Raw genomic sequence first — 26,925 nt, forward strand, 5'->3', positions numbered from 1 at the left:
TAGGTGACACTGTATATGATTCACAGTCCCATAAAAACTCATTTGGAACTTTGGGACCAAATAGATTTCTCCCTCATCTATTATTTCCAGAAGAATCATTTCTATATAAATAAAAAAATAGGTACATATATACATAAAAGAGAGAGTATTTATTAAGTGCTCACTATGGGCAAGGCATTTTGCTAAATGGTTGGAATATAAATACAAACAAACAAGACAGTTCCTACCTTTTAGGAGCTTACATTCAAATAAGGAAAGACAACATTAATGGGACGTTGGAAGGAAGATGGGAGGAGGGGAATGGACATTATGATAAAGTAAGGACCCTTCAGTGCCATGAAGTCGTGGACTCAAGCAAAATATGGCAAAGGCTCATCTATCAAAGCTTGGGAAATAGGGAGTGGACTTACTATCATTGCCTCCTTTACCTTAGGAATATTTCCCAAGAATATTAACAAAATTAATTGCAAATATTTCTCCATTGAGAGTGGGAAAAACTGAATACTGGGAAGACCAACTGAAAGAAAATATGTAAAGCAATCTAAAATTTTAAAACATGATATAAATCTCAGCTACTAGTTAGTCAATGACAGGTACTATGATAAGGGATGGGAGTACAAAAAAAGGCAAAAGAATCTCTGCTCTCAAAGAGTTTAGCCAGTGGATAGACTATTACTGTTTATCAATATTTCCTTAAGACTGACTCCCTTTTCTTGTTCTGACCTAATCTCCAAGTCTCAAAGAAATCAAATGAAAAGAACAAGATAGGGTAGAGCAGGGACCCTCATTTCTTAGCAGGTTTACAGCTGCCTGATTTCATCCAGTTTATTCTAGATACTAGGAGCCAATGGAATTTTTGGATTTAGGAGATATCAGGAAGTACTTATTAGAATTAGGTTTAGATCATATAAAGATTTGTTTTAAACAGGTTCTCCTATATCATTCTCAATTATTAGATACTTCAAATTTGATGTTCCTTTGGTACCTCAAACACCTGTTCCTATACCAATGAAATTAGAGATCTTCACTACAGAATATAAATTGTTTAAGGGTAAGAGTTCTTTTATTTCTGTCTTTGTATCTGGGCTCCTGGTACAGGTCCTGCCATATAGCTAGTGCTTAATAAATGCTCAGTGATGGAATTCTCTTTGTATAGCTGATAGAACCATAGAACTTTGGAGCTGCAAGGGACTTTAGCAATCTTTCCTCTCCGTTTTGATCATTTCGTAGCAGAGAGCACTACACCTCAGGGAAATTAAGCTAAGTACCCAAGATCAAACAAGTGATTAGCAGGGATGAAAAGAGCACATTATCTTTGGACACCTACTTCAGGATTCAATTCAATTCAATTTAATAAACATTTATTAAGTTCTGTGGATACAAAAAGGCAAAAGGCATTCTTTGTCCACAAGGATCTGATTCCATTATTTATCATTTCTTAATTATATCATTTTTATTCCATTAAATAATGGGGAAGACCATATGCAAACAAATATTTACAAATCAAGCTAAATACAGGATAAATAGGAAGTAATTAACAGATGGAAGGCACTGGGATTAAGAGGGGTTGGGGAAGACTTCCTGTAGAAGCTGAGACATAAAGGAAGCCAGGGAGGTCAGTAGGTGGGATGGAAGAGGGAGAGACAGGCACTGGGGATTGCCAGGGCCAATGTCCTGAGCTGAGAGATTGAGTGTTTTGTTCCTGAAGCAGCCACCAGGCGGGGTCATGGGAGCAGAGTATGTGATGGAGATGGAGGTGTAAGAAAGGAAAGATAGAATGACAAGCAAGCAGTTAGTATTTGTTCCTAGAAGAAAGGCAGACCCCCCCTCCCCCACCCTGTCACCAGCAGACTCCTGCACTACTCAGGGCCTGAGGTGATGAGGATTTGCAAGGTGCAAAGGTGAAATTAACAGGCCTTGGCAACAGCTTGGATATGGGAGGATGAGTGAGGAGTCCAGGATGACTCCTGGGTACTGAGCCTGGGACCAGGAGACCAGAGCTGCCCTCTATGAAACTAAATGGGGAAAGTAAGGCATGGGGCTGTTTTCCATTTATTGACGCTTAGCTTAGAAGGGTTTGGGGAATGTTTAATGCTGTCAATACACGGTAATAGAAAGCACCAAGACAGAATATTTGTGATTACATATTTCCACTAGGCCTCATCCCCAAGTTTTGGAACAAAGCAAGAGGGAAACGCCCGTCCACTGACTTCTGGCCACTCACAAGGTTGGCAGCCCCCCAGCCCCCTGCCACCTGCGATCCATTACTGTGAACAAAGCAAAAGTTAAAGGGTTTGGGGAAAGCATCTGAAGTATGTGTGCTCCTTTCTTCATGTCCTTTCATGGACACAGAGGGCAGAGAGGAACAGGATAACAGAAATCGCCACTGCCATACATCTTTGGGGTCAGTCAACTAGCAGCAGGTATTGATTAAGCACTTATTGATTAAGCACTCCTTCCAGACATCACCCTACACATCACACCTACCTTCTTTCCTTCCTTTCCTTCCTTCCTTCCTTTCTTCCTTCCTTCCTTCCTCCTTTCCTCCCTCCCTTCCTTCCTTCCTCCCTCCCTCCCTCCTTCCTTCCTTCCTTCCTCCTTCTCTCTCTCCTTCCTTCCTCCCTTCCTTCCTCTCTCCCTCCCTCCCTTCCTCCCTTTCTCCCTCCCTCCTTTACTTCCTTCATTCCTTTCTCCCCCCTCCCTCTCTTCATGCCTTTCTTCCTTCCTTCCCTTCTTCCTTCCTTCTTTTCTTTCTTTCTTTTTTCTTACCTTTCATCCTTTCCTCCTTTCTTCCCTCTCTCCATATAGGGTATCATTCCCTTACCTGTAGATGCTCTTAAAAGCATTTTTTTTTTTTGTTTTTTTGCATCTCTGAACCCTCCCAAGATATCTTTAGATATCTAGCTAAATCTTACTAGCTAGATTTCTTTCTTAAGAACTAGATCTTAAACTTAACCAAACTTTTTTTTTTTTTTTCCCTGAAGCATTTGGGATTAAGTGACTTGCTCAGAGTCAGGAAGTATTAAGTATCTGAGGCACATCTGAACTCAGGTCCTCCTGACTTCAGGGATGGTGCACTATTCCCTGCACCCCCTAGGTACCCCCCCAAACTTATTCTTATTGGCCACCAATAGGTCCCCATCCAAGCCCCATTTGGTCATTGTTTGGGTCCTGATTGACTTAGACTGTAAATACCAATTATTTTTGTTTTGACTAGAAATTCTGTGGGTCTCTCCCTCCTAGATTTATTTGTTTATTTGGGATTTTTTTTTAAACTAGGTGAAAGAGAGATTCTTTGCCTCAATTTCTACTAGGCTTAATCACTGAATAAATGTGACCTCCCTCAAACTGAGACCTGTTGAAGACCTTAGCTTAAAAAGTCCAAGGTTTCCCACAGCATCCAGGGCCATCTCTAGTCGTCCTGATCTATATCTGGCCACTGGACCCAGATGGCTTTGGAGGGGAAAGTGAGGCAGGTGATTGCACAGCTCTCCCTACTTAAACTTAATTCATTCCCAGGTCATGGATTCACCTCCTGGATGCTATGGTCTTCTTTGAGAACAAAGCACAGACAACAATATCTTAGCTTAGATAAATTGTAGACTTACGCAGATAATCAATCCTATTCCAGGGATGTAATCCCCTCCTTTCTTCCCACTGAAATATAAACTCCTTGTCAGTAGAGATCACTTCATTCTTTGCATCCTCAGTGCATAGGAAGTATCTGGCACACAATAGGTGCTTAATAAATATTTCTGGATGATTCCATAAGGATTCTAACTTTAAAAGAAAGGACTGGACTAAGCTCTAATAAGTAAGAGATAATTCTCTAATTTATGAATCATTATAGGGATGGATAGATGCTGGTAATTTGTAACTATGTGGGATTAATGTGAGGGACTCACCTCCTGTCCAGACATCATATATTCTAAATTCTGATGTCTGATTATTGATAATAACTTTTCCATGTCCACCATGGACCAAAAGAAATCCTGACAACAAGTAACACATTTTTGTTTGTATTCACTATCATCTTCTAGGACCACATCTTGCAAATTAGGATGAAGCTTCCAGGAATTAGTTTCTTTCTTTTTTTTCCAAAGAAAAAACATTCTACATAAACTTTTAGATGAGGCACAAATATTTAATTCATAGATTTTTAAAAGTTGCCTTTGATCTAAAAATATTTTTATTAATATCTTCGGTTCCTACAATACCTAAATTTCCCCCATACCCCATTCCCAAAGAGCCAGCCATTATAACAAAGGATTTTGTTATCAGAAAACTTATCTCTGTTTAGATTAGCAGCATACTAATTCATGAATTATATCTCTTCCTTCCTGCACAGCTCCCCAGAGCACTAAATGAAGAGCACCACAACCAACAAACTCAAGATTTGGAGAAATATTAGGATATTAGGATGAATAGGTCCCCAGCATTTACCTTCTATATTCAGCTCCACTGTGATCTGCTGAACTCCACTGCTATTGGCAACTTCACAGGTATACTTTCCTCTGTCTTCCCCTTTCACAGAATGAATATCCAGGCTGAACAGACCCCGGATATTGCTGCTTAGCAAGAAGCGTCCTCCTTGGGTGATACGTTTTCCGTTCTTGTGCCATGTCACCTGTGGCTCTGGTTGTCCTCTGACCTAGAGGGATGGAGACAATGAGTAAGGGAGGTTTAGAAGAGGAGAACAAAGTAGAGACAAAGTACAGATGTACTTTAAATTGCAAAGAGGAAAGAGAAAAGGAATAAGCATTTATTAAACACCTGCAGTTAAGTGTTACAATGGATAGAATGCCAGGTCTGGAGTCAGGAAAACTTGAGTTCAAATCCAGCATCAGACACTTCTTAGCTCTGTGATCCTGGGCAAGTCACTTAACCCTGTGTGCCTCAGTTTCTTCATCTGTCAAATGAGCTGGAGAAGGAAATGGCGAACCACCCCAGTATTTTTGCCAGATGGGCATGAGTGAAACAACTGAATAACAACAATAAAATGTTCCTGGCACTGTGCTAAGCAATTTACAGTTATTATAAGTACCTACTATAGTCCAGGCACTATGCTAAGCACCTTACAATAATTATCTCATTTTTCCCCTCACTGTAACCATGGAGGGTAAGTGCTGTTATGCTTCTCATTTTACAAATTTCACAAGCAGGGTTTAAGTGACTTGCCAAGGTCATATAGCTAGTAAGTGCCTGAGGCCAGATTTGATTGAGACTGAGGTCATTATTACTGACTCCAGGCCCAGCACTCTGCCGTGCCATTGGCTACCTCTCAGTAGAGACAACACACAAATTTAGTATAAGTTTTCTCATAGTGAATATAAGGTAAAATGGATGGAGGAGTGGAAGCGTTGGGGAAAGACATTTAGCAGATGAGAATCTCAGAAAAGGCTTCATGGAGAAGGAGCATTTGGTCTGAGTTTTAAAGAAAGCCAGAAATTATAAAAGACAGAGCTGCATACCAGGTATGAGGGACAGCTGAGGCAAAGGAAGGGAGAAGGGTATTGTGTATGTGCAGAACAGCAGGAAGATGGTATCAAAGGAATAGAAACTGATTCTTGTGGGCTGCATATTGACTTAGAAAATCATGGATTAAAACACTATATAGTTTCTAAATTTATAATTTGTAGATTGTATTATTTGTAATTTTATTTGTTTTGTAAAACACGGCTTAACTTGGCTCTTTGCTAGACAGTTTGTTCCCACATACAGCCTACAGGTATGAGTTTGACATCTCGGGTCTAGACCATGGTTAACATTTTTGAATGTCATTATTCTTTTCAATAGTCTGGGATAAACATGTGTAGGTAAACACATCACACACACACACACGTACATATAACTTCACAGACTCCAGCATATCAAGGGCCCTAGATCAAGCATAGCTATATCTAGAGTTCAGATTTTTCCATTTTGTGAATTTAGTTACAAGGAGTTCTTGGTCATGTGTTTATGTGCAGGCAAAAACCTCTATAATGCTCATTTCTTCTAAAGAAGACACAGTCACTTCCCTGAGCTTTTTAATAAATAGATTTCACTTAATTTCCTAAATATTTGAAAAATGAGGCCTTCATCAGAGAAATTTTCTTCAAAACTCTTTCCCCAACTACTACTGCTAACTATGTTTCCCCCCATTTATTTTATTCTCTCTCTTAGACTTATCGAATTTAAAATATTTATGGAGAATATAGTTCAAAATGTCTAGTAGACAGAAATAAATGCTTGTTGATTGGGTTAAGGGTCCTTCTTCCTTTCTTCCATCCCTCTTCCAACCACCTCCAACAAAATATTTCTTAGTATTGAAAATAAATTACTAAGTACTCTTCCTGGCAACTAGCTACATGCATAGCTACTGTGTATGTATGTGTATGTGTGTATACGTGTGTGTGCACGAGCACACGCACGTGTGTGTATATGTGCATAGGAATTTGTACATGCAGCATGACACTAAAATGATGAGAGAGTTGGGCTTGAATCTCAGCTTTTCTCCTTTTGTGCTATGGGGTCATAGCCACATTTTCTCTCTGGGTATCATAATAATGACCTAAAAAACTGAGGATTCAACCAAATAATCTCTAAGATGACTTTGAGGGTCAACATGTTCTAATTGTATGGAAAACCCCTTATTTTAAAAAGATACCCCAGAATTTCTTTGCTCAAATGAGCATTACCCCTTTCAGATTAGCCATCTTAGGAAGTGATACCATAATTATAATTGTTTCAAAATAAAAATATAATTATTTTTACATCTCTTTGGGAAACTCCATAGCTAGTTGCAATAGTTTTCTTTCATAAAAGAAAACATTTTATCACTGGTATTAGTATTTTCATTTGTTTTAACCAGAGCTAATATCTCTCACTTGATGACCTAGCAAATATGTCGTCCCTGACTCCAAAAGAGTGATTTTTTCAAAAAAAGCAAATCTACCTTTAAAGAATAAAAGTGAGACACCACTGAAAGTATTTGGCATCATTTTTGAGGTCATGTCCAACTCTTCCTGATCCCATTTGGGTTTTTTTGGCAAAGATATTGTAATGATTTGCCATTAGCTTCTCCTGCTCATTTTACAGATAAGGAAACTGAAACAGAGTTAAATGGTACACAGCTAATAAATGTCTGAGGCTGGATCTGAAGTTGGGTCTCCTTGACTCCAAGCCCAGTCTTCTTTCCACTGAGCTGCCTCAGCATCCCAAATATGCCACGTGGGGTAAATTCTACAATTTCATCAGACTGTGAGGTCTGCAAGAGCCTTCCTTTGTGTCTCCGGAGCTTAGCATAGTGCTTGGCACATATTAAATGCTTACTGAATGACTGGTCCTAGACAATGACAAGAAGAATACAGAGGCTTCCAATTGTTGGGAGGTGAGTTTCTCTTCAGCTGCCCTTTGCCTCTGGAACATCATGTCTACATCTGCTCTTTGTTTTGGTCACCTGTTCTCTGTCTTTTAACCATCAGCTTTTCCCTGGCTTGTGAGCAGGAATGTCATATTCCATTAGATAGAGCACATATTTAGGAACTGTTTCCTATATGTGTTGAGCCTGCATCTACTTATCTGTAACTTCCACATTAATCCTTGTTGCCTCAGACAAACTGAGCCTTTGGAAAGACTTGAGCTTAAAAAGGCTGCCAAGGTCTCCCACTGGATGCAGGCCATTGTCAGTCATCCTGACAAATGTCTTGCCTCCAAACCAGCTCTGCTTCAGTTAAATCCAATTCACTTGCTAGTAAGACATCCCCCTCCAGATGCCATTGGTCCTCTCTGAGAATGAAGAACAAAAAACAATATTATCCCTGATTTTTACCTTCTGAGGTCAAGTAGAAAAAGTCTAATCCCTCTTCCTCAAGACAGTGCTTCAAATTCTCAAGATGGTGTTCATGTCATCCTCCCTAAGTCTACTCGTGTCTAAACTAAGAATTCTCAGCTTTCTACCAAATCTGGAATGGTATAATTAGCTCAGCTACCCTTCCTTCTTAGCTCCAGGGAAAGAAATTCTTGTCCTGGTACCCTAAGCAAATTGCACAAGCAGAGCCTTGCTCCCAGAGGAAGATAAATCATTAACTCAAAGAAGGCGTCATTTGCATTCCATCAGCAAACACTTTGGCCCCTCCAGCAGAGCCCAGCCTTAGTAGGCCAACAGGCCCTGAAGCATTAATGTTTAACTGGTGACATTTTAAACATTCCAGAAACAATGAAGAAACAGATCTTTCTCCGTCAAACACTCTTGGGTACACCCCCTACTCCCCATAGCTGCCCCGGAAAGATCTCAGTTAAATTCTCAGGGATTCTTAAAAGCACCATAGTTAGCATCTACTGGAAACCCCCACTTGGCAAAACACATTTATTACCTTCTGCTGCAACTCAGATGAGGAATTCTAGGAATCTGGGTAGTTTCTGAGACATTAACCATCTCTAATAACCGCCATTCACCAACTGCGCCCCCCAGATCCTCACATTCAATCTATAGGATACATTAAATGTTCTTGCTGTCATTGTTTTGGGTCTCTGATTTCATCAGTAGAAAGAGTATCCACTGAGGAAGCTCACACTTGGCATCTGTTCTGCAAGTTAGAGCTTCAGACAATGGGCTAGGACTCTGCCCCCCAAAGTTTATATTTATATAGTGCTCCAGAGCACTCACAGAGCACTTGACATAGAGCATCTTGTTTAATCCACACAGTGGGCCCTACTTGAGAACAACTCCAGTCCCCTCCTGTTATAGATGTGGGCAGAGAAGTCTAGGAGTGTAAGTAATTTGCTTAAGACCATCGAGTTAGTAAGTGGCAAAGCAGGGACTTGAACTCAGCCCAATTAAATTGTCAGTTAAAGCTGCTCCAGAGGAGCAGGAGCCATCCCAGAAAGTAGCATGGTCTGCAAAATTAGAGTGTTCAAGTGCAGGCTGGATAGGAGCGCTGGGAATGGAATTTCTGAAGAGAGAGAGTCTCAGGTCTTGTTAGACCCCCCACTTACCCTATTGTTCCTAAGGACAAGACTTCAGAGTTATGAACAATCTCAACTCTACAAATTGGCTGAAAGGCAGCCCAAGAGAAGCACAGAAAGGGCTCACCAGCAAGGCTCAGCCAAGTCAAGAGTTAAGACAGAAGCCAGAAAAACAACTAACCAACCAACCCACACACCCACAAGCCCTTTGAGGCTGGGTTAAGCTAACCAATCTCCTTGCCAGGGATCAGATTTTGTAGGAAGCTAAAAGGGAGTATGACCTATAGTGAAGAGTAAGGGGATATGATCACAGCTATACTGCACTCCTTTCCACTGCTGTCCTGTTGGCATTCAAGATACTGGAATTTCCCACAAAAGGGCCCTGAATTCCATTGCCATCATTATCTAACACACCAGACATTTATCCAAAAGAAACCTTACCCTGTCCCAACTCTTCAACAGCTGTCCTACTAGGCTTTCTGTATAGCACTTCAGGTACAGAGAACATCTATTTCCCTACTTGGTAAGGGCTGTACAATTGATTTTAATTTTCTAGCTTATCTAAAGACCGACTGTACTTGTGATCATCCTCTTGGATTTAGGTCCAAACAGAGTATGCTGGAGCAAGTTAAACTAATTCTAAATTTCCAATGTGAACATTTACAATTTGGAAATCACATTGACAAAGCTACAGAGCTTGATTTGTTTTGGCAATTGTCTAGATTTAAGAAAGCAATGGAGAAAATGTTCATTAAAAAGATTAAGCCCAGGGCAGCTAGATGGCATGGTAGATAAAGTACCAGGTCTAAAATCAGGAGGACCTGAGTTCAAATCTAGCCTCAGTCACTTAACATTTACTGGTTGTGTGACCCTGAGTAAGTTACTTAACTACAACTGTCCTACAAAAATAAATTAATAAATAAACTTAAAAGTGTGGACTATCTCAGTGTTGGTGCAAGGGTCAAATGAACTATACACGTGACATATGCTGCAAACCTTAGCGCTATGAACAAAAGCTAATATGAAGACACTTTAAGGTCACTTCCAACTCCAACACTTGTAGCACACTCCACCATTATAGCCTATGCATCCCTTCTCTGGACTGGTTCCTTCTCTTCCTATTCTCAGCCAAACCACAACTTCACTAAATAGTGAAGCATTAAATGAAGCACCATGGGGAAAGATGCTCATATCCGTGTAGACAGTCCCCACTTTTTTCACCAGTATGTGTACCTCAAAACTTTGTCATAAAGAAAAAACTATATTGTCACATAGGAAGTAGGAGTGGTATCGGTGGTTATGAGTAATAATGGAATCAAAGAAAAATCAGCCAACACAATATCCACATAATAATTTAAATGATAAATTTATGATCTATGATCTAAAGAATACTCCCTCCAACCCACTTCCCCCAATAACTTCACAGTGACTACCTTTCAAAATATCAGCATTCAAGCATTTTTAGAATGTGGATCCTTCTTCCTTCCCTCCTTTCCTTCCTCTATCCTTCCCTCCATTTTTCCCTGTTTTCTTTCCTTTCTCCCTTCCTCTCTCACTTCTTTTTTTTTTTCCTTCCTTTCTTCCAATCCTAATCTCTCTTAGTCCAGGAACACTCACAAGTCAATACAGTGACATCTTAATTGGTTCCATTCCCAACTTGTCCCTCATTAGTCAATTTGGTACCATCCTTATAAAATGTTAAGCTTAATGCAGACACTGGATTTTGGTTCACTGTACCTCAGAGCTCCCAAGCTTAAGAGACTGGACTCCTCAGCAGCATGCACACCGCATTTGACTCGGATCCCAATTTCTAGCATTCTTTTCCTATGTACCATTTTTTTTTTTTACAATGGATCTATGATTTCATTGGAATGGGAATCTCTTATTGAAGTAACTACATTTCTCAATGGAGATAAGTACCTGCTTAGCACCTTACTCTTAGAAAGATAACAGGGGCCTATAGACTTGTGATGGAGAGAGCCATCTGAATCCAGGGAGAGAGGTCTATGGGGACTGAATGTGGAGTACAATATAGTCTTTTCACCTTTTTCATTATAGTTATTGTTTGCTTGCTTGTTTTTTTTTCTCATTTTTTTCCCTTTTGATTTTATTTTTCCTCTGCAGCATAATAAATGTGGAAATATATTTAGAAGAATTGCACATGTTTAACCTATACTGGGTTGCTTGCTCTCTAGGGGAGGGAAAAAAAATTTGGAACACAAGGCTTGTCAAGGGTAAATGTTGAAAACTATCTTTGAATTTATTTAAAAAAGTAAAAAGCTATTATTGTATAAAAAAGAAAGGTAACATGGGGATCTTATGCTTGCCCATCGTCAAGTAGCTTATATAATTATTCCACATGGGACATGAATTCAGGACTACTGAATCTAAGTACTGAAAGTGGACAGTAAATTCATTATGACATACTGTTGTAATTGCTCATGAAGTTGTGTTGGACTCTTTGTGACCCTGGGGACCATAATGTCCTTTTTTTTTTTTTTTTTGGCAAGGATAGTGGAGTGATTTGCCATTTCCTTCTCTGGTGGACTAAGACAGAGATTAAGTGACTTGCCACGTAGCTACTGTGTCTCATGTGGGATATGAAGACAGATCTTCCTAACTCCAGACCCAGTGCTCTATTCATTGAGTCACCTAACTGTCTCCATACTTTTTCTTATTCTTTAAGTTCTGGCTCAAATGCCACTATTTCTTGAAGCTTCCCTGGATTATCCAAAGTACCTATCATCAGCACTTCCCTAGAGTCTCCACTGCTTTGTTTCTTCAGGTCATGCAGATTTAACACATTTCGTCTTTTATTACACTTATGTATGTGAGTCTGTCATACTCTCCACTAGTTTATAAACTCCTTAAAGGCAAAGTGTCTTTGCCCCTACACTTCTAGCACAACCCTAGAACAGAGTGGGTATTCAAATATCTAGTTTTTTAACTAGTACACCATGCTACCTTTCAACAGATATGCATACAATCCCCACTAATACTATATTCTAAATGAATGTGAACTAAATTATACTTTTAATTAAAAATAGCCCTTTGCTTGTCTAGAATTCCTAAAAGCTGTGGTGGAACAGTTTGGATAGCACATGTATTTTTGTTGAAGGATGCTGATTTCCTTTTCATTTTGATAAAACTTTTTTATAGGAAGAAAAATAATTGGAAATTAATTCCACTGACCTAAGATTGCTTCAGGATAATGTGCAGGTGAGGAGAGCACGGTGTTATCAAAAGAACATTGTAGTAGAAGCAGTCAGGTGATCTTAGTTCTAGTCCTGGATAGTCTAGCTGTGTAACTTTGTACAAGTCACCTCATTTTATTGTACTCTAGCTTCATCATCTTCATCCACAGCTTGATCATTATATTTACATAGTGTTCAGTTTTGAATTTGTTGTTGCTAGGGTCTTTATACCACTGTACTCATTGTATATATATATATATTATTTTCCTGTTTCTGCTTACTACACTTTGCATCAGTTTATGTCTCCCAATGTTTCCTTGTATTCTTCATAATCACTGTTTCTTATGATACAATAATGATTTGCATTTGTGTATTGCAATTTTCTCAAGCATTTATTATGCTTATAGTATAAACTAATGTAATGTGCCTGCATCAAAGATGGTGTTGTGTCTATGAGCAAAGCAGAAGTGTAGTAGCTCAAAAAAAAAAATACATACATATATATATATATATATGTATATGTATATATGAGAAGCACAAATTTAGAGACATTTTCATTTCAAATGTTCATATTGACTATTTTTGCCCAACCTATGGAAGAGCCTCTGATTAGTCTGATTAGCCACAGTCAGACACACTGTATCTTGACCCCAACATAGTTGAAGTGATTATGGTCCTCTTAGAGAATGAAGAATAACTAATCAACCATGAGCTAAGCACTGTACTTGATATTGAACACACAAAGATAGGCACTTTGTGCCCTACACAAAGTGCAAAAGAAGACCACTTTGACTGGACCATTGAAGATGGGAGGGAGTAACACAATGAAACCAAAAAGGCAGGGTCAGACCAGGGGGTGTAGAGCTTTACATATCAAACACAGAAATTTATTTTTGATGCCGGAGGTAAGTGGGAGTCACTGGAGTTTACAGAATGGGATTGTGTACTGTGATATGATGAGACCTGCATGACATCACTTTGATGTCGAAGTAAAACAGAATTGTTGAATCAAGGCATTGGGGTGAAGTGGGACTTTGAGAAATATTTAACAAGATAATTTAAAATACAATACAATATAATCTTACTATGTGGTTTTCTATGTCAATATGTGATATGCAGGGATCTCTGTTACTATGAAAGTTTGCTACTATTGCTGTAGCTCTTTTATCATGTTTCCCTGGCTTCCTTCAAATGTCAGCTAAAATCTCACCTTCGTTAAGAATAATTAATTAATCTGCAAGAATTCTTTCCCTGATTCCCCTAAATGATAAGGCCAATGTTTTGCATATATCTTGTTTGTACACAATTGTTTTCAAGAGCAGAAAGAGACTCTTTTCTTCCTTTGCATTGCTCTTGCCATATAGTAGATACTTAATGAATGCTTGTTGATTGACTTTTACATTTGACACCACTATACAGAAAATGAACTGGAGACCAGATAGGAGACTATTGTAATACTCCAGGTGAAAGCTGATAAGAGGTGTGAATAGGGTAGTGATGGTTATGTGGTTGGAACTAGGACAGGAGTTCAAGATTTGACAATTGACTAGAAATGTAAAGTGTGTAAGTAAAGAGTCCCAGTAACTAGAAGGATGGGAGTGCTCTCACAGAATTAAGGAAGTTAGGGAAAAAAAGATGAATTTTAAGAGATGGGAAATAAAACTATAACACAACCAGTTAAAAATATCTTATGGATAGCTGGTAATGTAGAACAGATATTCAGGACTGAGACTAGAGCTATAGATGTGGAATTTCTCTACACAGAGATAATCATTAAACCTATGGGAGCTGAGGAGGTTACCAAATGAGTGAGAATAGAAAGAAAAGAGAATAGGACCTGAGACCCAAGTAATAAATGTGACATGGATGACAATCCAGCAAAAGAGACCAAGGAGTGGCTGGATAGGTAGAAAAACAATCAATGCAATGATAATGCAGTGTAGTCCATATTCAGGAAAATGGAGAAGCAAACAATGCAAGAAGGTGATGGGCAGAGAAAAGCCCATGATATTTGATAAATAAGAGATCAGTAACATTGTAAAAGAAGTCTCTAATGAGTAGTGTTTGGATGTTATAAGAAAAAGGTTGGGAAGAGAGAAGGGAAGAAGCAGAAACTACCACCACAGATGACTTTTTCAAGGAGTTTGGCTGTGAGATCTTTCTTGTGGTGGCAAAGAACTGGACACTAAGAAGATTCCCTCTTTATTTTCTCCCCATCGAGTGGCGAAATGGCTTGCACACACAATAGTATATAGATGAATGGAATATTGTGAGATTATGAGAGAATTTCAGAGAAACCTGGGAAGGCTTGGATGAACTGAGCAAAATGAAGTGAGAAGAACTAAGAGAACGACTCACATTATAATAATGTTTATTTAGTTATTTTCAGTCATGTCTTCCTCTGCTTGATTTCATTTGGGATTTTCTTGGCAAAAATGCTGGAATTATTTGTCATTTCCTTCTCTAGCTCCTTTTATAGAGAAAAATTGAAGTAAACAGGGTTAAATAACTTGCTCATAATCACACAACTAGTAGGTGTTTGAGGCTGGATTGAACCCAGAAAGATGAGTCTTTCTGACTCCAAGCTCAACACCCCAACCATTGTGTCCCTTAGTTGTCAAACCAAACAATGATGACAGAAATAAGAACGCTTAATAATGTAGTGATCAGCCTCTTGACAGAGAAGTGACAGCATAATATACAAAATGAGATACATTTTTGCGCATGGTCAATATGGGAATTTGTTTTGCTTGACAATGTATGTTGGATAAAAGGATTTTTTTTTCTCTTTCCCATGGTCAGAGATGGGAGGAAGAAAAAATAAATGTTTAATTTAAAAGTTTGCAAAAAGAAAGATATAACACGATGACTTACATGAACACTAGGATGTAGGTAAGGTGGTTTTTTTCCTCTTTAAAATTGTTCTGAACCAAGACATTCCTCACTTCTCCTTAAGTTTCCTGCGGTTGTTTTGGGAATCTCTAGTCCTAAAAGTCATATGTTAGAAACATAACTACTCCCTTCCCCTGTCCATTACACTCTGCCACACTATCCCCTCTAGCCTCACTACTTCCGATTTTCAAAAAGAGCAAACAATTCCTGACTGGTGTTTAGAAGAGGCTGGAAGAGAAAGGGAGGCTAATTAAAATTCTATACCAGATGAAGTTTGACTCTCCTATCTCCCTTTCTATGCCTTTTCGTCTTACTCCCTCCTGTTCCCTTTTAAATGTTGAGTACAGATCTTAATAAAATATTAATAATTTAACAAATATTTATAATGTATGTACTTTCTGCAAGGGCTATAAAATGACAGCATTTGGACGACTTTTTCCCCCCTGAGGCAATTGGGGTTAAGTGACTCGCCCAGGGTCACACAGCAGGAAGTATTAAGTATCTGAGGCACATTTGAACTCAGGTCCTCCTGACTTCAGGGCTGGTGCTTTATCCACTGCAACACTTAGCTGCTCCTCTACATAATTTCAAGATACATGAATGAGAACTGTGCAAGTGTGTCTGTGTGTATGTATGTATGTGTGTGTGTTCTACTGCCATTTCTTTCTCCTAAGCCCAATGAATTCAGTTAAAGGGAGATAGAGATATGATAGGCATTTAGTTACCTAAACATATATTTTAAATTCAGAGGAATAAAGTGTGAAGGACTGTCTCAGACCATTTACAGGTAAGAAAGCTGAGGCAGAAATTGTTTTGGTGTGTTACCTAAAATGGTACAGGTAGAAAGTGTCTGAGATGTGACTGGATCCTAATCCTAATCCTAATCCTAATTCTTTGATTACAGAACCAATATTCTTTCTTCCCACTGTACACCCTCCCTGCAAATAATTCTGCTGCCTGCCCTGCCTGGTTTTCTGGGTTATTTTTTTTTTTCAGAATTCCCAACTCTTGGAACTCAAAACTTTAAAAAAAAAAAAAAACCCCACAACAAATGATAAAAACTACTTTTTACATGTAATTGGAGAAAATATATATATTTTTTGAAAAAAATCTGACTTAAAGAAAAAAAGAACTCTCAATATTTCCTTATCCCAACTCAACTCTGATAACATTTTCTAGAGAAAGAGATGCTTTATTCTAATTATTCCCTGCTCTTTCCTACCTTCATCTGCACAAATGGTGATAAGAAACCAAACCAAAATTACACTTCAGCCAATCTGCTCAGTGCAGTGAAAAGCACACTTGGTTTTCTCATCTGTAAAATGAGAAAGATGGACTCTTAAGCTCTTTGAGATCACAGTTTATGATTCTATGATTCTTTGGGCAATGCAAATCAGGCTACTGCATGTCATTCCCATTCTGTAGATATTTACTCCCTTCACACACTAGTCACTTGGCCTGTTTGTATACAAGGTTAATACTAGTCTGATTTATTTTTCTAAATTGTATTCTGATTTAATTTCTGTTCAGGCACATTTGTATGTCTGTTTTACAGAGGGGGTCCATCGCACAGGGCCCAAGTCCATAAACCAGCTTTGCACAGCAGCTAGGACAGTGCCTTATGTACAGGCCCAGGCTTCAAAGCTCAGCAAAGCCCTGAATGACGCTAATGATGACAATCATGCAAAATCCTGGCTCTGACCACAGAAGCAACACCAAAACTTTATTTCCAACCAGAAAAACAAAAGATAAAAGAGTTAGGAATGGATAGAAATTTAGCCCTAGCTCCCGAGTCCAATCTGTGAAGCACTGATGGCATATGTGTTCAGACAAAGAAAATGCCAGAGTGCACGGAAACCTCATTATCCCCTTGCTGGGAGGGTCCAAGCCACACATAACTCCTGGCCAGCAAGGCAAATGCCTTTCAGTGGTCGAGTCCAAGATGACCGAATTCTCCATCTGTGAAACATCGATGGCAATTTATGTATGGCATTAAGCTTTTGACACACACTGAATTTACCAGGTGTTTGACTCTAGGCAAGTCACTTAACCCTAAGTGGAGAGGAGGGAGAGAGGAAGGGAGAGCATCTGTTAAAAAAACAAAACAAAACAAAAAAAAAACTAACAACCAAACCCCCCCAAAAAAAACAAAACAAAAAAAACCTGAGAGGCTTTTATGGTCCCTCCTGGCTTGGAATATTTTTGTTTCTAAGATTCTTCTTCAGTTTTTCTAAGTAACCTCTGGTTCTTTGCCAGGGCAGGGGCAGCAGGAGCAGAGGAAAGAACAGCGGACATGGGTTCAAATCTCAAAATGCTGCTTATTGACTTTGTGATATTAAGCAAGGAACAATCTCTCTACACTGATGTTTTTTTCATCTCTAAAATGAGAGAGTTTGGATTAAATGGCCTTTTCAGAATCTTCTAGTTATCAGTCTATGAAGTAGTTAGAAAGCTAAATCTTCTTAACCAGTTTAAATATTTGTTAACAAAATATATATTATATAAGTAGAATATATATAAATATATAAAGGATTGGATCTGTGTCTTCATTGGTATAAATACTCCAGAATGAGCAAATTCTGGCTACCACTATGGCCTGATAATTTCTCTAAGGCTTTCAGAATTAGATTATGGGATTGAGGCCTAGAGCCCTGCTAGTTTGTCACTTGTTCAGGGTCTCACAATCAGAACGTATTTTCCTCTCTCTATGACTAACTGTCTAGGGGCAGCTAGGTGGGTGGAGCATGGGCCCTAGAGTCAGTAGGTTCAGAATTTAAATCTGATCTCAGACATATTAGCTGTGTGATCTTAACTCATCCTGAGTGCCAAAAAAAGAAAAAAAAAGGAAGAAAAGAATTGACTATCTACTCACTATGTCACAGTTCCTCTCATGATATTGGAGAATCATAATAAGTTCTTGATAATATAAATATAATGGTATCTTGCCAAATAATCACATATATGATATAAATCACACATTAGAATATAAATGGACAACTCTCCTAGACATACCTACATTTTATAGTCTAGAAGTTCTAGCTGCCCTATAATTATAATAATTAAGCTTGACTTTCAGAAGAGTCGAGGCAATATACCTTGCTCACTTCTTTGCATAGATGGAGACTACAAGTATGGATTATTGCATATGCTGACAAAAATGATTAATATATTAGTTGATCTGGATGCAATATTATTTCATTTTTAATATTTATAAGTAACAAAAAGAAACATTCAAGAAATGAAGTTGATATAAAAAAGAAAAGATTAATAAAAAAAAATTAAACTTAATATCAATTCTAAAGAACCTAGTGTTGTCCTAAGAATACTTAGTTTCCTTTTTAAAACTGTCCTGGGACTCTACAAAGCTCTAGCTATTCTGTTTACCAAGGTAACAAGATGGAACGTACCTAATCAAGAGTATTTCCCATATTTTTTTTTCTCTGTAATGATTGATTTTCATTCAAACTAAAATCCCACAAGACAATTCCTATAGACCTGGATGGAAAGTATCATACACATTTTGAGAGAGAAAGAGCTCTATGGAAGCCGACCGAATGTGGGTGAAAGCATAGTATTTTCATCTTTTTTGCTGCTGTTGTTTTTTCCCTCTTTTGATCTGATTTTTCTTGCATAGCGTGAGGAATATGGAAATATTTTTATTAGAATTGCACAAGTTTAGCCTGTATTGGATTGCTTGCTGTCTTTGGGAGGGAGAGGAGAGAAGAGAGGAAAAAAAAAATTTGGACACAAGATTCTTTACAAAATCTTGTAAATTTGTAAAGAATGTTGAGAACTATCTTTACATGTATTTGGAAAAATAAAATACTGTTAAAAAAGTAAAAAAAAAAAAAAAAAAAAAGAGGGGGGGGGGCGGCTAAGTGATGCAGTAGATAGAGTACTAGCCCTGAAGTCAGGAGGAGCTGAGTTCAAATATGGTCTCAAACACTTAACGCTTCTTAGCTGTGTGACCCTGGGCAAGTCAATTGCCTCAGCCAAAAAAAAAAAAAAAAAAGGTTAAAAAAATTACAAACAAACAAACAAAACAAACCTAATCAGAAACCATCAGAAAGCAAACTTTCTGATGTTAACTGTTAGTCTTTTCAGTAGCCAATCAACATATATTAAGTATCCTCTGTATTACTAGCCTAGTGACAATCTTATACTAGCTCTCTTCCTGTAGAGTCAGGAATCCTTTTTTTTCCCTAGCACTACAGCACGGATAATAGATAGTCTCAAGTTGTACTGGCCCTTGAAGGCTTGGAAACATCTGTACTTTTGTTCTGCTGCTTGTGTCCCACTTCTAAGATAGTTTCTGAGCTTCTGGTATACTCCTAAATAGCATCAAGTCTTAATTAAATGCTTAGCTGAACACTGGCTAACTTCCTACTCTGTATTTCCCTAATGCCTATGAGCCAAGTAAAAAGTACCTCACTTGAGGGTTTCTCTGCCAACCTTTACATCTTTATTTTAGTCATAACATGAAAGATAACTGATCTCTCTCTCTCTCCATCTCCCCATTCCTCCTTCTCCTTGTGTGTCTATGTGTGTTTCTGTGTGTAAAGCATTGTGCTATGTGTTGGGCAGGCTGGGAAAAAAAAAAAAAGAAAAGAGATAAAAGAAAGAGAAAGTAAGGGAGGAAGAAAATATAGGAATGAAGGAAAAAGGGAAGGAGGAAGGAAGGAAAAGAAAAGCTAGATAGGAAAGAAAGAGAAGGGAGAAAAGAAGGAAAGAAAGAAAGCAGGGAGAAAGGAAGGGAATAAAGGAAGGAAAAAAGAGAGAAGAGAAAAGAAGGAAGAGGAGAGAAGAAAAAAAAAAGAAAAAAGAATTTTCTGCTTTCTAAAACCTTATATTCTGCTAGAGAAATACAGATAAGCAAAAGTCATGATTTTTCCCTCCTGGTTCTAAATCTCAAATTATTCTTCCTTATTTAGACGTATTTCTTTCCCTCAATTTACCAGACAGCTGATTGTGCTTATTATGTCTCTTTCAGTAAAGTCATTCCTATTTCCTGTTTTCAGTAAGGTACTGGGCTTGCCTTACTCACTGCACCTGCTTCTTTACACAAGTTTTAAGGAACTATGCCTCCTTCGAACAATTTTAAATGATATACAACATAAACAAAAGAATTTTATTTTTTTAATACAAGAGTATTCTGTTCTCCCTAGCATCTATCACCTGCATTCTGATGACAGAGGCCTCAGAAAGAAAGTCTTGGCATTTTCTGCTCCATTTCCTAATGCACTCCTGGAATTCCAATGGGCTTGGGGGAGTGTTAGGAAGGAAATAAATCTAAGGTAATAAATCTGACATTTCCAACCAGTCATGGTCCAACTTAGGGAGGAGATGCTACATAAATCTTTGGTATTAAATCTGTATTCTGTCACCTGCTCTTTGGTTGGCCCAGAGCTATTCCCCCAGCAAACAGGACAAAAAGCATAAATTAACTTTTTCAGTTCTCAAGTAACTATCCATCTACCAATCAACAGACTTTTAAAAGTGCTTATTATGTATCTGGAAAACTTCCTGATTAGGAGAAACTGAGATAGCTAAAATTCTTTTACCTAAAGGTTATAGGGTCATAGATCTCAAGGTAGAATGAACCTAAAAGGTCATTTACTCCAATCAACTTATATTACAGATGAGGAAACAGATGAGGTCTAGAAAAGTAAAGCAATATAATGTCTAAGGTGACCTAAGTAGTAAGTGCTAGAAGTAAAATGGGAACCCAGGTCCCTATGGTTCCAGAGCCAGTTCTAGTGCTTCCAAAACCAGGAGGGAACCCCTTTCTATCTGGGCTGGAACAGGATTTGTTCTGCCGGAAGTCTGGGAAGGAAGAGCTGATTGTTGGCAGGGTCCTGCCTCCTGGAACATATGAAGACTAAACTCCCAGGCTTGATTTCAAACTTCCCCATCTCCCCAGAGCCATTCTATGGCCCAAACACCTGCTCTGAACACCAAGTTTACCTGAGAATTTTGTGATCTACTGAGGAAAGTAGCCTTCCCTCCACTACAATGTATGCATTCTGTTTGGAGTCTCACGGGCACCCAGAGAAGACTAGAGAGCCGCCAAAACTGTCACAGCCATGGCTGCTCTGACACCACCTGCACAAACACCAGAATGGATCCAAGTCTGTGACTGCTTGGCTCATGCTGAGGTCACCAATGGCAGGTGGCAAGCAGATGAAGATGCAATCCTAAAAGGGGACGTAGGAGAACCTCACCTCTAACATCCACATAACGGTGGCTCCAACTCTAGAGTTGCTAGAAACTTTTCTAGAAAATCATTTACCTGGACATATTAGGAGAAGGCAAAGGTTGCTCTCCACAACACCACTGCACTTAATCAACTCTGACAGAGAATAAGCCCATTGAGGCTTCATTAGACTTTCAGAAAATTTCCCCTACTTCTATTAAAAGTCATCAAGTTATGTGATGATCAACTGTGATAGATTTGGCTCTTCTCAACAATGGAGTAATTCAAGACAATTCCAATAGTCTTTTGATGGAAAATGCCATCCACATCCAGAGAGAAATTATGGAGACTGAAAGTGGATCAAAGCACAGTATTTTCACCATTTGTTTGTTTTTTCTTTTCATGGTTTTTTTTTCCCTTTTCAGTCTGATTTTTCTTACACAACATGACAAATATAGAGATATGTTTAAAAGAACTGCACATACTTAACCCATATCAGATTGCTTGCTATCTTGGGGAGGGAGGGAAAAAAATTAGAACACAAAAATCTTACAAAAATGAATGTTGAAAACTATCTTTACATGTTTTTGGAAAAATAATATACCACTAAAATTTTTAAAAGTCATTAAGAATGGAATTTTGATGTCATTTTCATATACTTTATTTTAACTATCTATTGTATGTGGATTATCTTCTTTAAGTGACTGTCCATACAAAACTCTATACTGTATAATCTCCTCTCACAGTCAAGAGGTAGCTGGCTGGGTGATACAGTAAAGAGTTCAGGACTTAGAGTCAGGGAGACCAGAGTTTAAATCCTCCCTCAGACACACACTAGCTATATAACTCTGGATAAGTCACTTAACTGATGAATGCCTCATTTTCCTCATCTGTATAATAGCCTTGCTAGGTTGCTTTGAGGATGAAATTAGCTAGTATGTATATTGTGTGTGTGTGTGTGTGTGTGTGTGTGTGTATGTATAAAGTCATTTGCAAATCTTAGTGCTATAGAAATGCTAGCTATTATTATTAATTAATTCTCTTTATTATCAACTTAAGCCAAACTCGTTTAGAAAGAGAAATCTGCGGGGAAGAATCACTTGTAATCCAAAAACAAAAGGAATTAATTTCAGGATTATCCTCACCAGCCCTCCTCTATATATTAGTGCTTTAATGAATCTGCTGCTTCACTGATATAGATTAATGATACAGATTACAGAATAGTCATGGCTGTCCATCCTTCGAGACCCATGCCAATCAACTAACCAGTCAACAACTAGTAAGTGCTTATTGTGTGTCAGGCAATGCCCCAAGTCCTGGATGTGGTAAGCACTCTTGCCCATGTTCTCCTGAGAGTTATATCCACTTATCATGATGGGGCCTTTCTGTTAGGGATCCTGACATGGCTACTAGTGACCACAAAAATTACTCATTCCTGCTAACCAGCCCACCTTCTCTTCTGGCCACACATTTTCTCTAATCAAAATGAAAAATAATCAATTTAATCAAAATAGTCAAATTATCTAACTGATAATCTAATACTTGCTAATCTAATGCAATTTTTCATTGCTAAAGGGCTGCAATTTATTGATACCTACCATAAACCTCTCTTTCCTGTTATTAGTGGACATTTATGTCATTAGGTATAATGGACACATTGTTTATCTGAAGTTGGAAATCTCTCATAGCAGAATTCCTACAATCTATTAATATGTTCAACAAGGTTTTTTTGTTTTTGTTTTTAACACCTGTGATATGTGAGGTAGGGCAGCAAGGTGGTGCTGCAGAGACAGCACTGGATCTGGATTTAGAAGGACGAGTTCAAATCCAACTTCAGACACAAGCTGTGTCACCCTGGACAAGTCATATGACTTTGTTTGCCTCATGTATAGTGCCTCAGTTTTCTCATCTACAATATGAACTGAAGATGAAGATGGCAAACCTCTCTAGTATGTCCACTAAGAGAACCCCAAATGGAATCACAGGGAGTTGGGCATGACTGACACAATACAATGCATTGTTAGGCAATATGGAGAACAAAAAGATGAATATAATTAATTTAATGATGACAACAATAATATTCTGTGATTTCAATGGCATAGAGAACTCCCAGGGAGGGGAATCCCTTTATCATTCAATTTGACTTCTCTGAAATTTATAGTGTCCAACTCTAAGTCCAAACCCCAAGTCTGTCCAGTACTCAGATTATTACTAGTTTAAGTTGCAAAGAGCACCAAGATTTTCATTTCCCCAGAGGATCCTAACACTTGAACCAATTTTTTTCCTGACTTCAAGACCAGCATTCTATCTTCTGCACCATGATGCCTCAGCATGAACAATACATTTTTTTATGTACTGATTTTTATGTTTTTCCCTCCCTCTCTTTCCTTCCTTCTCTCTCTCTCTCTCTGTGTCTCTCTCTCTTTCTCTCTGTCTCTGTCTCTTTCTGTGTCTGTCTCTCTCTCTGTCTCCCTCCCTCCATTTTACTTGAATTGAATATATTTGTGATTATCTGGCTTTATCTCATGGATTTTATATGTATCTCCATATGTGTTTATTTCACATCTTTCTACCATGGCAGGGTCTGTGTCTCTGTAATTAGACTAGATCCCCTCAGGGAGGATGGAATAATCAATCTCTCCATTCTTTTTCTGTCTCTTTCCAGTATAGTATTCAATATATGAGGCATTCAAGATAAAAGTCAAAGGGGGTAGTGGTGGCGGTCTATCCATAAGCAAAAACAAGCATTTTATAGCCCCAAAGCAAAAAGACGCAAAGCTTTTAGACTCAAACAAGTCCAATGTGGAGTTGGTTGTCTTTGTGTCTAGGTGGACTGTTCAATCTCACCAGTGAGAAGTGAATGTGCAGAAACATGAAGAAAGCAGCCCTGCTGATAAATCTCAAGACCAGAATTAACCCACAAGGTTCAGAGGAAAGTCTCCACTAGGCTCTATGTCTCTAGTTCTCTTCCTCCATGCAAAGCTTTAATCAATCCAGGACTCTTCTTCCCTGCCTGTCACTTCTATTTGATTTACTGGAGATTTTTCCAGTTTGTTTTTACAAAGTTTTTCTTCAGAAATGTTAGCATAGGACCCCTGGGGCAAGAAAAGAGGGACAAAAGCCAAAGCCCCTTTAATAAGGGTTTATTGTTTCTGCTTGTGCATTTAGTGGTTTCTTTTTTAAGGGATAGAAGGGAGTGTATATGTTGGGTTGGAAGTTGGGGGTGAAGCATGGTCAGATTGGACCTTTCCAGAAACACATTTAAAGCAGATTCTAACTTCCAAGAACAAGCCATTAAAAATGTCTTTCTAAAGCAGCATCTGGAAACAAAGAGAGAGAGAAGCTGCCCAGTTATTTGGTAAAAAACAAAACTCAAACTTTCCTTTTTTCCTCTTGCCAATGTCCCACTTAACCATGTGATCCTCTGGGAGGCAGATGCCTTGGGGCAGAAATGACAAGCAAAAAAAAGATGCTAGCCCAGGGAGTTCTCAGGGAGCCAAAGGGGATGCCAGAAATAAGTGGCAAGAAGACAACCTCATGATGGCCAATGTATTTTTAAGAGATCTGCATGTCTCTAATCAGTGAATAATATTGTAGAGCCATTGTCAAAAATAGATGGCAAAGGCAACGTGGAGAGAATAGTTCAATGGTTCTCTATTTTTCTAGGACTCCAAAAATGGTTGGGGGATGCCAGGCCTGAAAGAGGGATAGGATATAAATTATGTTTCTATTTTCCAAATTGATAGAAATTTTATAAGGATTTTTTGTGCTCTCTGGGACAAAGAGTTAAGGGATTCTGACAAGTTTTGAATGACAACATAGAATCTAATGACTGAAGTTGTTCAGTCATGTCCAATTCTGTTTCTCATTTGAGATTGTCTTGGCAAAGACACTAGGCTGGCTTGCCATTTCCTTCTCCAGCTCATTTTACAGATGAGGAAATGGAGGCAAACAGGATTATGTGACTTACCCAAGGTCACACAGCTAGGAAATGTCTGAGGCCAGATTTGAACTCAGGAAGATGAGTTTCCCTGACTCCAGACCCAGTGCTATATTCACTACATGATCAGAACAGGGCATCTTAAACTTTTTCCACCCTTTTTGCCTGAGAAATTTTTACATGATCCTAGGTATATAAGTTTATAAAATAAATCTACAAATCAAATATTTACTGATAATAAATCATAACTTTGTGATCCCACATTCAGTTATGCAATGGCATATGGAGTTGTGACTGACAGTTTAAGAAGCTTTGACCTAGAGGACCAGGATTCAAAGCAGGCCCTACCATCTTATTCATTGTGTGATGGAGGGGTTAGATCAAGTGACTTATAAGACACCATCAAGATCTAAATCTATGAGCTCCAAATTTCTCTCCTAATCTCTTAAAAATATATTAAATTAACTTAATTGCTTAGTCAATAACTACTGATTATTAGTATCTTCTTAGTACTGACTGCTTGAGGTAAAAGATTTTAACAAGTTTAAATTCTGCTGAGGGAAATCATGTATATACAAAACAATATGTAAAACATATTCAAAGTAAATATAGAAAAAATTCCAAAAGGGATGGAACCAACAGTTGGGGTAATAGTCAGGAAAGAGATAACACTTGAGCTGAGCATTAACAATAATGGTATTAATAGTGGTAGCTTTCCAGATTTACAAAGAACAATTGAGAAATCTGCAAAAACATTCATCACAGTGCCTAGAACAAAGCTGGTACTTAATGTTTATTCCCCTTCCCTAAAGAGCTCTTTACATATATTATGTCATATAATTATTACAACAACCTAGTGAGGTAGTTACTATCATTTACCCCATTTTACAGATGAGGATAATGTTATTCATGGAAGTTAAATGATGTCAGATTCAGGTTTTCCTAACTCCATGTCTAGCACTCTTTCTGCTGAACCATTAGATAGCTTTGAAATAAGCTAGGGATTTTAAGAAGCAGAGGTGAGGAGAGAATTCATTAAGATAATCAAACATCTTTTTTAAAGTCCCACAAATCTTTTTTGTTTCTGGGCTATGTCCAAATGAGGATAGTAAGTCTCCATGTGAACAAAAGAGCCAAGACTTGGGCCTTCATATACTCACTCCCCACCCCATCCCCCCGCTTCCAATTTGGGGCCAGGATCTATTTCTCAGCTTTTTTATGTTCTTTCCTAATCTTAGTTGAAGGAGTATTGAACTAGTCTGTGATATTGTGTGCTTCAAAAGGTCAGCAAGCAGAGTCACCAGATGTAGTAGAGACAGAATCTGTGCCAGGTGAAGAGCTAAATTCTGAGTGACTATTTGATTCCATTTTAGCAGTGGATTAAAGAAGACCAAGAAGGATCGACATCAGCTCACTCATTGGCTATACTGTTTTCAAGAGTGAACTTGTGGGGAGATTTTTTATTTTTAATATTAATTGGTTTAAGGTTGAGCACATTCTCCCCTGGAACCAAAGTAATATAAGGAGGAGTGCCCTCTAAGTATTAAAGGAAGATGCTTTATAACTGCTGCATTTATGATATCTTCTCAGTAAATATCTCTTTGAGAAGGAAGGAAGGAAGGAAGGAAGGAAGGAAGGAAGGAAGGAAGGAAGGAAGGAAGGAAGGAAGGAAGGAAGGAAGGAAGGAAGGAAGGAAGGAAGGAAGGAAGGAAGGAAGGAAGGAAGGAAGGAAGGAAGGAAGAGAGGGAGGGAGGGAG

The 26,925-nt window shown here is 38.4% G+C and overlaps 1 protein-coding gene across 7 annotated transcripts in view; it reads right to left on the bottom strand.

Moving 5' to 3' along the window:
* The window catches only part of MYLK (myosin light chain kinase), a 424,364-nt gene that overhangs the window by 206,912 nt on the left and 190,527 nt on the right, over nucleotides 1–26,925 (bottom strand). For all 7 annotated transcript variants that reach the window (XM_074301410.1, XM_074301411.1, XM_074301413.1 and 4 more), the window contains one exon: nucleotides 4,444–4,651. In XM_074301410.1, coding sequence (XP_074157511.1) covers nucleotides 4,444–4,651 — 208 coding nt within the window. The remainder of the gene's footprint in view (nucleotides 1–4,443; nucleotides 4,652–26,925) is intronic.

The sequence above is a fragment of the Sminthopsis crassicaudata genome, chromosome 3, assembly GCF_048593235.1.
Source record: "Sminthopsis crassicaudata isolate SCR6 chromosome 3, ASM4859323v1, whole genome shotgun sequence".
In the NCBI taxonomy this organism is placed as follows: Eukaryota; Metazoa; Chordata; class Mammalia; order Dasyuromorphia; family Dasyuridae; genus Sminthopsis; species Sminthopsis crassicaudata.